Source organism: Motacilla alba, chromosome 11 (genome assembly GCF_015832195.1).
Source record: "Motacilla alba alba isolate MOTALB_02 chromosome 11, Motacilla_alba_V1.0_pri, whole genome shotgun sequence".
Lineage (NCBI taxonomy): Eukaryota > Metazoa > Chordata > Aves > Passeriformes > Motacillidae > Motacilla > Motacilla alba.
Window position 1 is genome coordinate 5,675,755 of NC_052026.1, and position 15,045 is coordinate 5,690,799.

The following is a 15,045-nucleotide window of genomic DNA, read 5'->3' on the forward strand; positions in this document are numbered from 1 at the left end:
AGTGGAATTCCTTAGCTTTATATAAAAGATGCCATGATATCTTATATCTGTAAGCTCTTCGACAGTCAGGTTTAGAAATTTTACAGGTCTCTGTCTCAGTAAGAACCACATTCATGTGAGAATTGTGGTTTTTTGTAATCATACATCTTTGGTTACTGCAGGTATTCATGGTCTTGTGCGCTGAACTGTAAACATGAGAGTAAGAATTTCTTTGAGGTGGGACCAAAATGAGTAAATATCTGAACAGTTATTTAGTTCTACATGTTTTCTTTTTCACAACTGTCTTGATATTCATCAAATTGCTAAAATTCAGAAAGGGAGGTGAAATGTAGACCTAATTTTTGCTAAGTCATATGAAAAATGCCCACTCCAGGAGAGTAAGACTAGATTTAAAACTCATATTTCTGATTATTTTCTATCTTTAAAAATAATTATTGGGGTTTAAAACAACAAGCAGCCTTTTTTTAACTACTTATCTTGCTTCATGTAATTCTGTTCTGGACCAAAGAGAGATTGAACCAAATTTTGAACAGTGTAACTATTTTTTTTTTTTTGCTATTTCCCTCTCTCACTGTGTCAGAGTAACCAGGTTGTTCCTTTGTCAAGGTTTGTTGAGCAGTTGCCTAAGATCACAGTCTGTGTGTTAGAATACCTGACTGCAGTGCAGTTTTAAAGCCTCTTTTTAGTCTTCTATTATTCCTCTTTTCAATTGCACATCTTGTTGTCTTCAGTTATTGGAAATTCTAAATTTCAGCCGTGAAAATGCTAAACTATCTCTTTTAGTAGTTTTTCATTAATGTTTTGTGATTTAATATTTCATTGTGTGTAAAAAATCATCAGACATTATAGTGTGATAACTACTGTATAATTTTTTATTATATTGTTTACGGCACTTAAATCCTGATGATTTTAAAGCAGTGAAAATTAGAGATATTTTTCTTAGAGGTAAAATAATTAGGGGGTTAGGTGAAAGTGAATACAGTTTGTGTGTTTGATCATGCAGAATATCAGACTTTTTGAACCCTATTTTCAGTTTTTTCCTGTTAGAAAAACAGATTATTCAAAATGTCATCATTTTAACTATAAATTAGCACATTTTGTCTTATTTTCTGGGGTTTCCATACTACACATGGTAGGCTACAGCAAGCATATTGTCTCTGGAAAGCTTTCATATCTTCTGAAAATATTAAATGTTTTAGAGAGACAGAGAAGAAAACTCAAAGTGAAGGTAATGCCCTAATTGCTCCTTACATGTGCACCTGAAATAAGTAACTGAAAATGTCTTAAGGTTTGAATTTTTAAAGTGACAAAGCTTAGTTCTGCCTAGTGATGTGATGACCCTGTGACAGCATCTTTGCCTCCACATCACTGCACTGATTTTGTGTCTTCCAAAGGCCAAAGGCAGACCTTGGTGTCCTTTTTTTTCCCCCAGGTACAATGTCACAAGATTTAAATCACTAACAGGGGCTTCCTGATGATCCTTGTGCTTCTAGTTTGTAAACTGGCAGCACTGGTACACTAAAAAGCTTATTTTATTTTTTTTTTTAATGAAAAGCTGTTTTCGTTGTAGATCCCTACTCTCATACATAAACAGGCTCCTGGTCTCTCCCAGCACCACCTGGTGCCAATAGAGGAAGGATCTCCTGCAGAAAATAACTGGGAGAACCTGCTTTCAGGTCCTGCTCAGTAGCATCTGCAAGAGGATCTTTCTCTCCACTCACTTCAGTCCAGGAACCTGCTGACCCAGCCAGGTGCACAAAGTTGAGCTCTGTGAAGGCTCTGTTCATGTTTTATGATAGTTGACCTCAAAACTGTTCCTTAGTGAACTTTCCTCAGAAAAGCTACTGACCCCAATTGTCATTTAAATTTAACATGGAGATCATTGATGAATGTCTGTGCTGAGCAGAGTCCAGGCTCCCTTTGTGTTTGTGTGAAATGGGAATCTGAATTCGGTCGTGTCTACTTTGAGCTTGTAGAAATGAGCACAAGGAATAATCCCATGTTATGGAGTAACTTTTGATGTTCCCCGTAATTAAAATAGTTCTGCATTACATTCAGGCAAAAACTATGCTTTGGCAGTGTGGTGAAACATTAGAGAATTCTCCTCAAATTAGTTACAGAAATTGAATGACAGGACAAATTAGGAAGAGGCAGAAGGGGGTGAAATATTTTATTTTAAAAATACTTCATAAAGACAAACATGCAGTAAATTAGCAAATGTGCCTTCTCGGTTATTCATGGAAACATGTTTGGAAAAAAACCATGGGCTTTGTTTGTTTATTATTTGGCAGAATTTTCCAGTGTTTTGTCAGCTTCCCACAGGCTGCTGTGCATGGAGCTCCTTGGGAGGATCACCAGAAGGCTTTGAGGAAGCCTTCAGAAATGGTGGACCAGACATGGAGGGGAAACCTTCAGCAAATCTTTCCACCCCAAAGGCATCATTTCAAAGAGTCTCATGTTTGGAGGGAGAAAATTACAGAGATCCATGCATCTACCTGCATACTGTCCTGGATACTTCAAAAGCTGCAGTTAAAAGTAGAAGCCAAACTTCCTCTGCATTTACAGCAGGTGGTATTAATTTATGTCACTTAGATTAATAGCAGTTGTTGTTTAACAATAGCTGTTGATAAACTAGCATTGGTTTAACAATATGCAAAAAACTGCATCTAAACGTGGCGGGGGGGAAGCAGGGAAAGCAGCCAAGTACTCCACCCAGATATAGATTTGTGTGTGTGTATATCTGTGTGTGTATATATATATATATATGTATATATATATATATATATTCCTCTGTCCACGCACAGAAATGTTAACTTCAGTATGTTTACTGGAGTGGTAAAAAGCAGCCACTTGCAAATTCACTGAGACAAGGAACACCAGATTGGATCTGTAGGTTTTTTTTTTTTTAATGTTGCTTCCAACCACAATGTAAGTGTTAGAAAGGAGGGGGAAGCTTTTCTTTTTTGGAAATATATTGGGTTTTATTGCAATAAATGCTTCTGGCTCAAAGACATCCTTAGTTAAGCCTGGTAATCTGTGAGTGGAAGGGCATGTGCTGGCAGAAAGGAGCAGAGCTGTGAAAAGGATCTGTCCTTAGGACCTGTCTATCTTTTTGTTCATAATAAAAGCAAGGGAAAAAAAAGAAGCGGTGTTATCAGTACACTTCTGCAAGTGAATTAGCTAGCACAGATTTGATAAAGCTTATAAACCCTCTAGAGCAATCGTGACAGTTTGCTGGCTTGGGCTTTGTCTGCTGCCAGTTACTCCTTGCTAGTGGCACTCTTTATTTATGCTTCAGTACCACGTTATCCTCTGGGCTTCAAACAGAAGGGACCTGTCTGTAAGTGTTTTGGTTGTGGTGTTAAAAAATAAGAGTGCAGCAAAACACATGCAACAGTGCCCAAGCTCCCTTTCAGCCAGTTTCCCTTCTCGTGGTGCGGCTTCCCCGTGACTGCTCCGTGCACACAGCGAGGCTGAGGTGGTGTGTGTCTGCCTTCCACTAGAGAGTGTCACAGAGTTATTTCAATGAATGAGAAAAGCCAAATGGTGCATTATCTGCTTTGTTGTAGGTAAAATGCAAAAGTGGTGTGACCTCAGGAACAGGAGATAGCTGTGCCTGCCTATATGTTTTCCATTTTCTAACCAGTTCTGTTTATTCTTCAATCTGCAGCTGAAAATGCACACAGTTCAGGAGGGGGCCACATTTCCATGCACACCAGGGCTTTTTTCTGTCCATTTGAACACATGTACACATTAATGTTATTGTAAATATACCATCTGACACTTTTTTTTTCCTCTCCTGTATCCTCAAATTAAATTTGTACTTCAAAATGGTAGCATAATTCTGGGGTTCATTATCACATGCATATTGCTAGTACAAGGCATTGGCAAGCAGAGTTTAGATTTTGGATCAGTCTATGCAAAATTCTACACATGGGAATCTTGGGAAAAAGTTGCAGTCCATTAGCAAATTCTCATATCTGGACTGAAGATGTAAATGCACAAGTAGAGAAATTGAAAAATGGTGTTAAGTAGTCAGAAAGTCTCCAAAGGGAGATCTGGACAAGAAGCTACAGTAATAGCAGTAGATGGCTGTCATTATTAAAAGAAAAACTCAAAAGTAAGGACAATAGTAACACTCCAAATGCATAAAGTAATTTCTTCAGTCTCTGAAATTTCCCATGGAAATGCAAACACAGAAAGTATTGTTTTTTCAGGTGAGTCATATCACTAAATAACACCTATTTTTTTTTTCTAAATGAAGGATTATCCATAAAGATACTTCATTTAAAATAATAAATTAAAAATTTGAATACGGTGCTGACCACTGCAGTGCTTAAAGTGGGGTTTAACCATCAAGGTCAGTTTAGGTGAACTTTCCTGTCCCAGCAAAGGAATTCCAGCAAACTCTGCAATTTATTTGTTTCTGATATAGAGGGCTGATCTCTCATCTCTTCCAGGTCTGTGGTGCATGGTTAACACCTGTGTTTGATGTCGTTTTCCTTCTGCTTTAGTGAATGAGATGCCTCAGGTGATGCCAAGTGGGACTGTCCTTTGATGCCATCCTGTCCCCACCTCTAGGGGGGACACCTCAGCAGGCACACCTTTATTCCCAGATGAATTCCAGCTTATAGGAAGAATTTTAAAAGCTCTGGAGAAGTCAAAGACAGAAGAAGCAGGGCCAGTGAGGCTCAAAGCTTCCCTTCCTTACCCTAGAGGGGTGAATTGGACCCAAGCACCCCTCACTGATACTGGTGGGGCATCAGAAAAGGGTCTCAAAGACCTGAGAGCAGAGCAATTAAAAGGGATTTCTCTTGAAAGTAAGACAAAGCAAGGAGTACAAGTGTGAGCAATTATGTCAGGTCTTACTACAGTGAGGTGAGCAGCAGGCCAGGCTTGTAATGTCAGTGAGAAACTTGAAGGTCCTGAGGGTTAAAGATCTTGAGATCTATCTTGGTAAGGAATGTACTCAAATGTGACAGTCTCGGTCTGGTCTTAAAAACTTCCAGTTTGGTTTAGCTATTTACATACCTCTGCATTTGTCTCACCTCTATTTCCATCCTTACCTAAAGGAAAGGTGAAATACAAGCAATGTAATAAAATCTATTTGATTTTGCTAAAATGACCTTGAGCTGCTACTGCACTGGAAACTTGAGTGTGTAAAATTGATTTGGGGGAGTCATGTGTTGAAGCAAAAGAGGGATTTTCCCATCATTGCCTGATGTTCCTTGCTAAATGAAGGGAAATGCCCAGCTGTGGATAACTAAAACAACTCCTGAAAGAATCTACTTGCCCCCAACAAGCAAGTTTTAAGTACAGAGAGGTGGATAATAGTAAATAGCAAAAAGAATCCCCGTGTTGCTGACCTGAGCAGACATTGCTTTTCCAGTGGCAGCAGGAGATGCAGCTCCTCAGTCCAACATTTGTTGCTCAAGCCATCCCACCTTCTAGGGTCCCTACTAGTGAAGATAAAGAGAATTGCCAATGTATATTTTTTTTCTAAAAAGAAATAGAGAAAGTCTATGGGTGAGCTTTGAAAAGAAAATATTGATGAAATTTTTTTATTCTGTTTTCTAGAACACATTGAGGCATCAGCACAGCCACAGTTACAGGAGGAGGGAGAAGGTTTCTGTGGCTCAGCAGGAAGGTGTGAGTAAATCTCTCCTTATCTCAGTTTACCCTTTATAGTTAGAATTGAAACCATATTTTTGATATACATAGAATGTTTAATTAATGTATGAGGGCTGTGTGACCCTTTTAAGGAATTGATGAAAGCAGATGTATTTATTAATAACCAGGTGGCTGTTTTTCACTTTGTCTTCTTATATATAGTACCTTAAAGGAAAAAAAAAATAAAAAAAAAGAAATCAAGTAGAAATATTTTTAGGAACTTTTTGATAAGAATTGATACCTCATTACTGAGCTGCTGTAACTTTGAAGGATAGCTTATACAGCCATACTATGTGCACTTTATTGCATGAGGGATTTCTAACAGTCAACAGAAGTTCCTTCTTGAGGACCTGGAGAGAGTGTGATCTAACTCTTTCAAGTTAATCATGAACCACAGAGCAAGCACTGAGTAAACTGATAGCATAAATTGAAAGGTCACAGCCTGTATTGAGAGAGGCTGTGGTATTTTCCTCTTAAAAGAGACATGACAATTCATTTTGATCTCTGTCACAGAGGTGCAGAGGACTGAAGGGGAGATTGTGCTCAGCTGGAGCTCAGCAGAAGGGGCTGGGAGCCTCCCCACTCCCCTCGTGCCCTCACCACCCCTGTCCCTCCCAGCAGAGAGCAAAGGCAGTCTCAGGCTGTGTCACAGCCCTGTGCTCATCCCTTTTCTTGGCTTGCCATTCATCGAATCCTCCATGGTTTCACTTTGGTGTGCACCACAGTGGGTTTAAGGGGCAGACACTCTGCGAGGAAAAGCTTGCAGAAATGTGTTTATTCTCCTTTAGATTTCTCAATGGATCACAGGATACCTTTGGCTTTGCACTCATTGAAACACGTACACACATGTGTATTTGTCTGTCATGTCCATAACTGATGGGGCAGCAGAAAACAGAGCACAGAAATATTAATATACAATATATATTAGAATTTGGTCTACTAGCAGAATATGTAAGTTAGCAAGAGTACGTCTGCATTCAGGAGGAGATGGTCATCCAAAAATAATAGAACTTGTGTTTCAATATGAGAAAACTGTAAATGTTTAAAGCTAGGATGAATGTTTACCTCTTCTTTTATCCCCCCTTTTCTCTGAAACATCTCTTCATGCTAGGCCTTGCATATCCTCCAGCCATTAGAGTTACTAGTTTAAACAGGAATAGATATGTAGGAGCATATTCATGCCATACACTCCAGGGCAGGTGAACACTAAATTTACCTCCAAGTGCTTTAAATGTCAAATAAGATTAACCATCTGCTAACCATCTGCTAACTAGTGAATCTAACAATTCACTAGTTCTGCTCCCTGGCAAAACAGACAGGTAACCCCTTTGCTGCCTGGGAGTTGTCCAGCAGATGGTCAGCAAAAACAAACCAGTGTTGGATGATGGGCCCATTTTACATGCAATAATAATGTTTTCCTGGATGAACAGCAAACACTGCCCAAAGAATCCCACAGAAGAGTTACTATGTCGTTTACAGAAGTTAATGGCCAGGCACTAATGCACCCACACCTGTATTTAGATGGAGAAAACAGTGATATGTGTGTTTAAAGACCCCAAATATTGCTAGCTTTTTTTTTTTTTCCAAAATAAAGGAAAGAGAAAACTATGATAACTGAAAGCTAGCTCCACAATTAAAAAAGAAGCAGGAAGAAGGGAGGGATATCCCTTTTTTCACATATAAAAAGATCACTTTGAGTGTAGCACAGTTCTGCTTGGTTGAGAAGAAGCCAGGTTCCCAGGTCCTCAGTTTCAGGAGCTGAGTTGTAGTTCCACATTTATAGCAGTATCCAACAAGAGAAGGAAATGAACATTGCAAAAGGATGCAAATGACTGTAGAAGAACACGTGGGATTTTGGAGAAGGGACACCCTTTATAAATAAGCTTTGAAATCTTGACAGAAAAGTCAAATTAATTAGATTTTCCTGAGACAAAACAAAGAATATGTTTATTCAGAATTGTCTCAGAGCCCTGGGAGAAATTTGAATTATTATATTAAAAAAGCCATCCAGGAATATCTTGCAAAGGACATTTGTATATAAAGAAATGGTATTGTTGCCATTGGCTTTAGAAGGGTCTCATTATACATGACCTTGGGATCTAGTTAACATCCTGGTAAAATAGCTGGCATTACTACCTACTTAAAATATAAGCAGGTGCTAGTAGTATTTTCTTAACAGCATCTTTTATCTCAGCCCTTGCCAGTAGGTATACTTTGGAGAAGCATAAAAGCTTGAATCCAGAAAGAAAAAATTATCCAAATATTGACCAGGACAGTTGGATATTTTAAAAATTGCAGGAAAGGGAACCGCACCAAAAAATGGAGCTGCAGAAAGGGCAGGGCTGGAGGGGTTTAGGGCAGGGGAAGGTGGGGAACCCTGGGCTGAGCAGGTCGTGCCCGAGGGCTCTGTGCCATGAGGGTTATTCAGCCAAATATTCCAACTCAGGGAGAGATTTCCCACCCTGCATCCAAACAAAATGTAGTCAGCTTTGACTCTGCAAAATGTCGATGAATTCTTCAGAGTAAATCAGCCCTGTCAGTCTGATGTAGAACTGTCACCTACTTGTGACATAATATAATATGAAATGATATTGAACAACATGCGTTTGGCACTAAATTGTTAGCGGGTTTTAGCTTTGACAGCAGCAAGTTTATTGCTTTAATCCCAAGGTCTTTTAACCCTCTTTGACATAAATTGAGGTTGGCTTTTGTGAGAAAACTCCACTTCAGTCTCTCTTCCTTTACCTAAAACTGCTTTTAACAATTTATGCTCATACATCAGACACTCATTTTGAGTGACAAAAAGAAAAAAGATCTATTAGAATAGAAGGAAAAAAGGGTCAATTTAGGTTAAGCAGTGTATGTCTCTTTTGGTAGGCATGTCACAGCTTTCTTCAGGTGAATGTGAATTTTAAGTTGTAATAATGTATTGCTGTAGCAAAATAAAACAAATCTGTGACAAGAAGAGAGAATAAGTATTGCAGCAGAAAGGCTGATAACCTGCACAAGACTATTCTGCCTTTTTTTAATGCAATTTAATTTATTGCTAAGATGGGTCCATTTTGAAACTTTGCTTGCAAGATCAAAGGATTTTTCTTTATGCAAACGCTGTAGAGAGACAGAGTACTTTAGTGAGGGTCACATGCAGAAATACAGATGTATGGAACAGATACTACATACACACAGTTTTGCTGAATAGTATAGCTGGCTGATAGCACATAATTTAATATTTCTCCTTTTTGAGACACCTTGTTTAGTTTGATAAGTAAGTACACGTTGTCATCAGGGCTCTGATAATCCCGTCACAGAAATGCATCATATATGAACTCTAACATCAATAACACAGGACAGTTTTATCACCCTTGTTTTTCTACTCTCAATTACTGTATGATGCTCGTAGTGTTGCTTTGAAATCATTTCTTTATTGCATTTAAAGCTCAGCTGAATCTGCCCTTGAACTGTTTAATAATAGAGAATGAACACATTCTCAGCATATTTGCAAATTATTTTTTTTATGTTTTCTTTGTTTCCTCTTAAAGTATAATATTGACCTACCATCAGTTTTGCAGAGGAGAAAAAGAAAATATTAGACAAAAGAAAACTTGTATCTCTCTCCAACTGTGTTTTGAAAGTTTGTATAAATTGCACTTTTTGTGTCTTCTAAAAATCACATTTTGCTATTTCTCTCATTTCATCATTTTTTTTTTCTTATTTATGCTCTTTTACTATTATTATCTATGACTTCTTCATAGTGATTTTGCTCCTGGCTAATATTTGAGCAAATACACAAACAAGTTGGTCTATAAGCATAAAAAATTATCTGATCTGTTACTTACAGATTCATTTCTTGTCTCTTTTGCACCCTTCCCCATGGCAATAACCTCATTTTCTGCTTGGCTTTCGGTGTCCCCTCCACTCCAACACCTTCAACTTCCTCTCTCCACCCCATCTTCCAACTCTTCCACCGTAAAATCCTCAGGTGCCTAGAGCTGACTGCTATGCACTGCTCCTATTTTCACTTACTTTCTTCACAGGCTGAAAGCAAAATTAAAACATAAACTTTACTGGATTTTTATGTTGGGAACTGCAACCCCCACATCAGGAAAATATGAAAATAAGGAAATATTTCTAGACCTTCTATGACAGTGTTATTTTGGTTCCTAGTTATGCTATATAGAAACTATAATAATCTTTCTCTAGATCATAATCTATCACATTCTGTATCCTAGAGATATGTTGATTGCTGTGTTATATCCCAAATATATTTTTCTAGACATTAAAAGCCAAAGTAGTATTAATTCTTGGTGTTATCGCCATTTTTCCAGCCTTGGCATCTGACTTCTTTTTTCTTCATCCTTCTCCTTATGTGTCCTTTGGTTTGAAAGCAGGCTATGCCAAGCTGCTGATGCATATCCTGACTTCTCCAAAAACCAAGGGCAGTAATTTCGTAATCAGGGTTTGGCCCTGCAGATTGGCTGCACCTGCTGGAGCAGAACAAAATGCCTCCACCAGGTGTTTCCCATTGATAGGTCCTGCTCCACCACAGTGCTGAGATTCTTTAAGCACTTGGTACTGGCAGCCCTTGCAGTTTCCCTCCTCCTGTTACAGCTGTGAGAATAAATTCCACAACATTTCCAAATCCTGACAGAATGAAACTTGGGGAATTGGGAAAATGGGGTTAGTGTATGAATTGTGATCTTGTCCATGCAATAAAAAGCACTATCAGCGGGCATTCAGCAGCTGAACTACCCTCATGTTGTTTGTATTTTTATGGACACTGTTATAACAATAGTCAAGTATGATTTAACTTTAAAAGGGATGCTGTAGCATTGTTCAAGTCCAGAGCTGCCATAATCTTTTGTGGTAAATCTTCTGGATTTTATCTAGCTTTTAAAAAGGAAGGTAACATGAAGAATTAGTAACAGAATACACAGAGGCTGCCTTTACAATGACTAGCCAGTCCATCCTGCTTATTTGGGTTTGCATATAAGCAAACTTTTCTGGGCGTGGTATTTTTGCTGTTTGTGTTCCTCTACATGGCATCCAACAGGCATCCCTAAAAAAATGCAAAGATCACCTTGGAACGTGTATACAATCCTGAGGCTTCTTTTGCTTGTGCATTTCAGCAGCAAAATTTCATTCTAAATATTATGATTATGATTATTATTATTACAGATACATTTGCTTTAAAAAATGATTCAAAATAATTATGGTTACTCTTGTTTTAAACATTAAATGTACTCAAAATCAATATCTTATTTTGATTCTAGATGCTCTTGTGGTGGAAAGCAGGAGATGGAGGCTGTTTTGGCCATTGCCACTAACTCTGTATGAGGCCATGGCTGACTTGCTCAGCTTTTCTCAATCTTTTTGCTTATCTGTAATTTCCTGCCTCTTATTTGGTTTATTTCATTAATGTTTGTAAACTATTTTTGGATACTTACATGGAAAGTGCTGAATAAGTGTTGCTATTTGTTGTTAGGTCTAAAAGTGGACATTTACTGTGACTCTCACAGAGGTAACACATTTAAAGATTTTCAGGTTTTGTAAATAAATTATCCATGTTGATGGATATTTAGGGATAGCTGTGCAATTAAATTATTTAACTCAGCACAAAGAGGGTCTTGTGGCTAAAATGTTCAATAGGAACCTTAGAAGTTTTACTATGCAGCGCAGGACAGTGAAATTGCAAGTATAAAACATACCCCCACTCCCCATTTCTCAGCATTCCTGTCTTAGAAAAAAGCTCTAAGCAAGAGCAAAAGATTCTTCATTCCTTCAAGGCATTCCCTGAGGGCTTGCCTGCCCTAAATAATTATACAGCCTTAAAACAGTTGTCAGCCAGGCAGTCAGGGCTGCTCCCTCTCCCGATTTCCTGGGAATGCTGCGGTAGCTGCTGCCTGCCCTCGGAGTTGGTGCCTGGCAGAGCCTCTGAGCCCTCCTGAAATGGGTGCAAGTTTCAGGCTCCTTGCTGGCAAAAGTTTGAAAGTGTAGAATGAAAGGACTATGGTAGCAGGAGGAGAGGTCTGTGTCTGTTGCCCACTGTCTGGACACATAGGGAATGTCACAAGAGCCCTTTTTCAGCTGGCTTGCAGCTTTTCCATTGCTGCTCTGGCTGCAGGAGCAGCTGCCCCTCAGTGCTGGGAGCCCTCCTGGGCAGTGAGGATGGAGGAGGTGGCCCTGGGACCCAGCTGCTCCAGCTCTGCCCTGCTCTGGAAGGAGCTCCTGCTCCTCTGCTCAGTGTGGTCTGAACTATTGCAAATGGAGCCTAAAGTTGTAGAGGAACTGTTTAAATCTGTGCTAACCAGTACAAATAGCCATAACTCCATTTACCCCTACTCTCTGGGTATAACTAGGACTGGCTAATCTGGAGATATAACTGATAAAGGCTGTCAGGACTGGATGCTGAATTATTCTAATAATGTATGTTTGTGGTTTAACTTTCCAGGTTAGAAGAGCTTCAAAAGGGGGAAAAATTTCCAACAAAACATTGTTCTTTCCTTTTGGTAATGCTTAGGTCATTGATGGGTTTTGATTCCTTCTCTTCCAACTCCTCCACCTGAGGAGGAAGCAATGACTGCCTTGCTCAGGAAGAGAAAAAAAAATGGCCAATGAAACAAAGAACTGAACTGTTCTGCTGTTTTCCCTTACTGGGCAACCTTTTGCTATCTCTGCGGTTAAGGAGTGAGAATTATGTCTGAAATTAGAGTTAAACCCATCCTTCTCTTTGTATTTCCTTTTCTTCCTTAGCTGTTTGAGCAGGAAAATAGCTCCACTTATAAGAAGGTTATGGAGTGCTGCTCTAATTTTTAGTTTTAGGGAATGATTTACCTGATGTTTATCCTGGAATTTATTCCATACGTTGTTTAGGCTGGAAATTAAGGCTTGTTTTCCTAGGCAAGTTCAAGTAGGTAGACAGGAACATTTTTAAAATTAATAAATGACATTTCTTGTGAGAGGATCTTGGGTGGGGAGAGGGAAGGTGAGATGAGGGGCAGTGATTGTTGCTTTTATTCCTAATCCAGGAATCTATCTTTCTAAAGAAAACTTCAGATTGAAAAAGTAATTTATCCAGTTTGTTAATTCCAAGCTAAAAATAATAAAAAAATTCTTATAAGGGCTCTGCTCCCCATTTCTTTGGTTGTACTGTCATTGATAGACTGGACTCCAAATGGACAATGCTGTTATATCTTGGAGCTCTCCCCCTCAATGTGGGCATTTATTTAGTGAGTGGGTGATTTGGATGCATCTCCTTTTTCCTTTTGTTAATAAAATAAAAAGAACAAAGTGCACTTAAGAATGCCCTGTGTTTCATCTAGAGGAACACAGTCATTAGCACAATGTCACAATCAGCAAACAATATCAGAGCTGAAAACCTACAAAAAGCAGCATGAAAAAAGGTGACAAGAGAGGAGGAGACAGAAGTATTAAAAAGTATTGTAGATAAAAGAACTGTTGACTGCTACTCTTGTAAATATTTCAAAATATAGATCCGATGTTTTATGGGTTACTAAAACTACTGTAAATACACCAGCTGAATTCCAAATACATCATTCTCTATCCCCAGCAAAGACAAAACAATGCAGTTATAATATCCCCTTCATCATCCCTTGCAGACTTGGGTTTAGCTGCAGAGCAAAATGGCTGGAGCTAACAGAATATTCAAATAGGAACGAAAAAGAAACCTGAGTCTGTCCTAGTGTCCAATTTTCTCTGGAGTACAGAGAGTAGTAGAGCCCTGGGAGCTCAAACCTCTCTTTATTTGTTCCTGGTTCACCTGTAAAAGCTGATCAAGTTTTCCTGAGTGTCTTGGACACTATCTTCCTGTCTTCTTCTACTTGAAAATTCAGAAGAAATAATTTCTAATATCTGTATTAAACCTCTTTTAAAAGTCTTTTCATATTCATCCATAGAGGATGGGCTCTCAAACACTGATGGATCCCATCCCTTAGTGCCTCCAGTGACTTGTTTGTGTAGTGGTGCACAGACAGAAGAAAAGTTAGGTCTTCCTTCTCTGGAAAGGAAGGACACTGTTGCTGGAATTTTATAGCCAGGCCTAAGATTGTACTAGAGGTTTTTGTTCCTGTATCGTAAATTAATTTTTAAATTATTTTTTAAAATTATTATTATCAAGTTTTGCCTCCCATTATCTCTGTATATGATTTTATCTCTGAGTGTAAACATATGCCTTAATTCAAGCTGGGTTCCAGAGGGAGGCTGTTACACCTACTGGGCTGTGGTTGCCAGCCCGAGCCATGTGTGGTTCTGGAAATGCTGTAAATTTACAAAGGCTCCAATAGCACCAAAAAGAACAAGGCTCAAAAAAAGCTGATCAGGAGCAAAATGACCCACAATGTTCTGGTGTCAGAAACCAGTGTTCCAGGCTGCAGCTAGGAGACAGAGGTTCTTGTGCTGCAAGGTTCTTTCTGCTGCTCTCAAGACCTCTCTGGTATCTACTCATCTCCTTCTGTGGTGGTGGATTTGGTTCACAAAAGGCTGATCAAATACAGCAAACAAAGCCTGAGAAGATACGACGTCTTTCCTCGATTTCTTCTGCTTTCCTTATTGCTCCTTACATATTAAACCTTAGCCCCACTCCATAAAGCCCAGTCTGTAACCACTGTTAGCAACTTGAACATCATTTGTCCCCCCTGTCAAGGTCAAATGCTCAGCAGTGCATCTGCTCAGAGCAGGTCAGTCCATCTTCAACAGTGATTGCTCCAAATCCCAGAGATCTGGACACCTCTCCTTGAGTCTCTGCAGGAGTACAGTTCATACTTACCTCTGCTGATTTCCCACATTTCCTAAGTAAGTATGGAATTTTCTATGGTTTCAGCCTTCAAGTTGAGCAGAGTGGCTCTGCCATCAGTCAGTTCCTAGAGGGGAATGGAGGGGGAGGCGAGCATGGGCTGGGGAGGAGGGTAAGCAGAGAGGCTGTTGTCTTCTGTTTTCCTGCAGGGTTTGTCTAACAGCTAACTGGATTAATGAAACACCTGGCATAGATGCAATTAACTATTTTGCTGTTGAGGCTGAAAACTACATAATGAAGAGGCTTTTTTTTTTTTTTTTAATCGCCACCAAAACTGAAACAACAAAATCCCACAACTCTTTGACACAGTTCTGTCAAGAAAAAGAATACTGCCCAAATATTGTTATGTTTTATATCAAGTAAACTGCAGGACTTCTCCATTCATATTGATAGCTTCACTAATGCTCTTTACAGAATTATTAGTGCCTTTGCAATACAAAGACTGGAAATAAGAAATAGAAGAGAGTTTTACTGTAGCCAATGAACACTTCCAGGGGTAGAGACCCCGAGAGTGGCTTGGCAGGGCTGGTGATTATCCCCACTGGTGCTGTGCAGTATCTCTTAGT

At 39.1% G+C, this 15,045-nt stretch overlaps 1 protein-coding gene across 6 annotated transcripts in view; it reads left to right on the forward strand.

The window, feature by feature from the left end:
* LOC119705668 overlaps positions 1-15,045 on the forward strand; it is a 137,234-nt gene that overhangs the window by 102,796 nt on the left and 19,393 nt on the right. For 3 of the 6 annotated variants that reach the window (XR_005258287.1, XR_005258288.1, XR_005258290.1), the window contains one exon: positions 5,578-5,649. Coding sequence is in view for 2 of the 6 variants with exons in the window: in XM_038148380.1 (XP_038004308.1) it covers positions 2,218-2,568; positions 5,578-5,649 (423 nt within the window). In the remaining 4 variants the exon portion in view is untranslated. Of the gene's footprint in view, positions 1-1,936; positions 5,650-15,045 lie in introns of those variants that run through there. The other 3 variants (XM_038148380.1, XM_038148381.1, XR_005258292.1) reach the window with 2 other exon arrangements.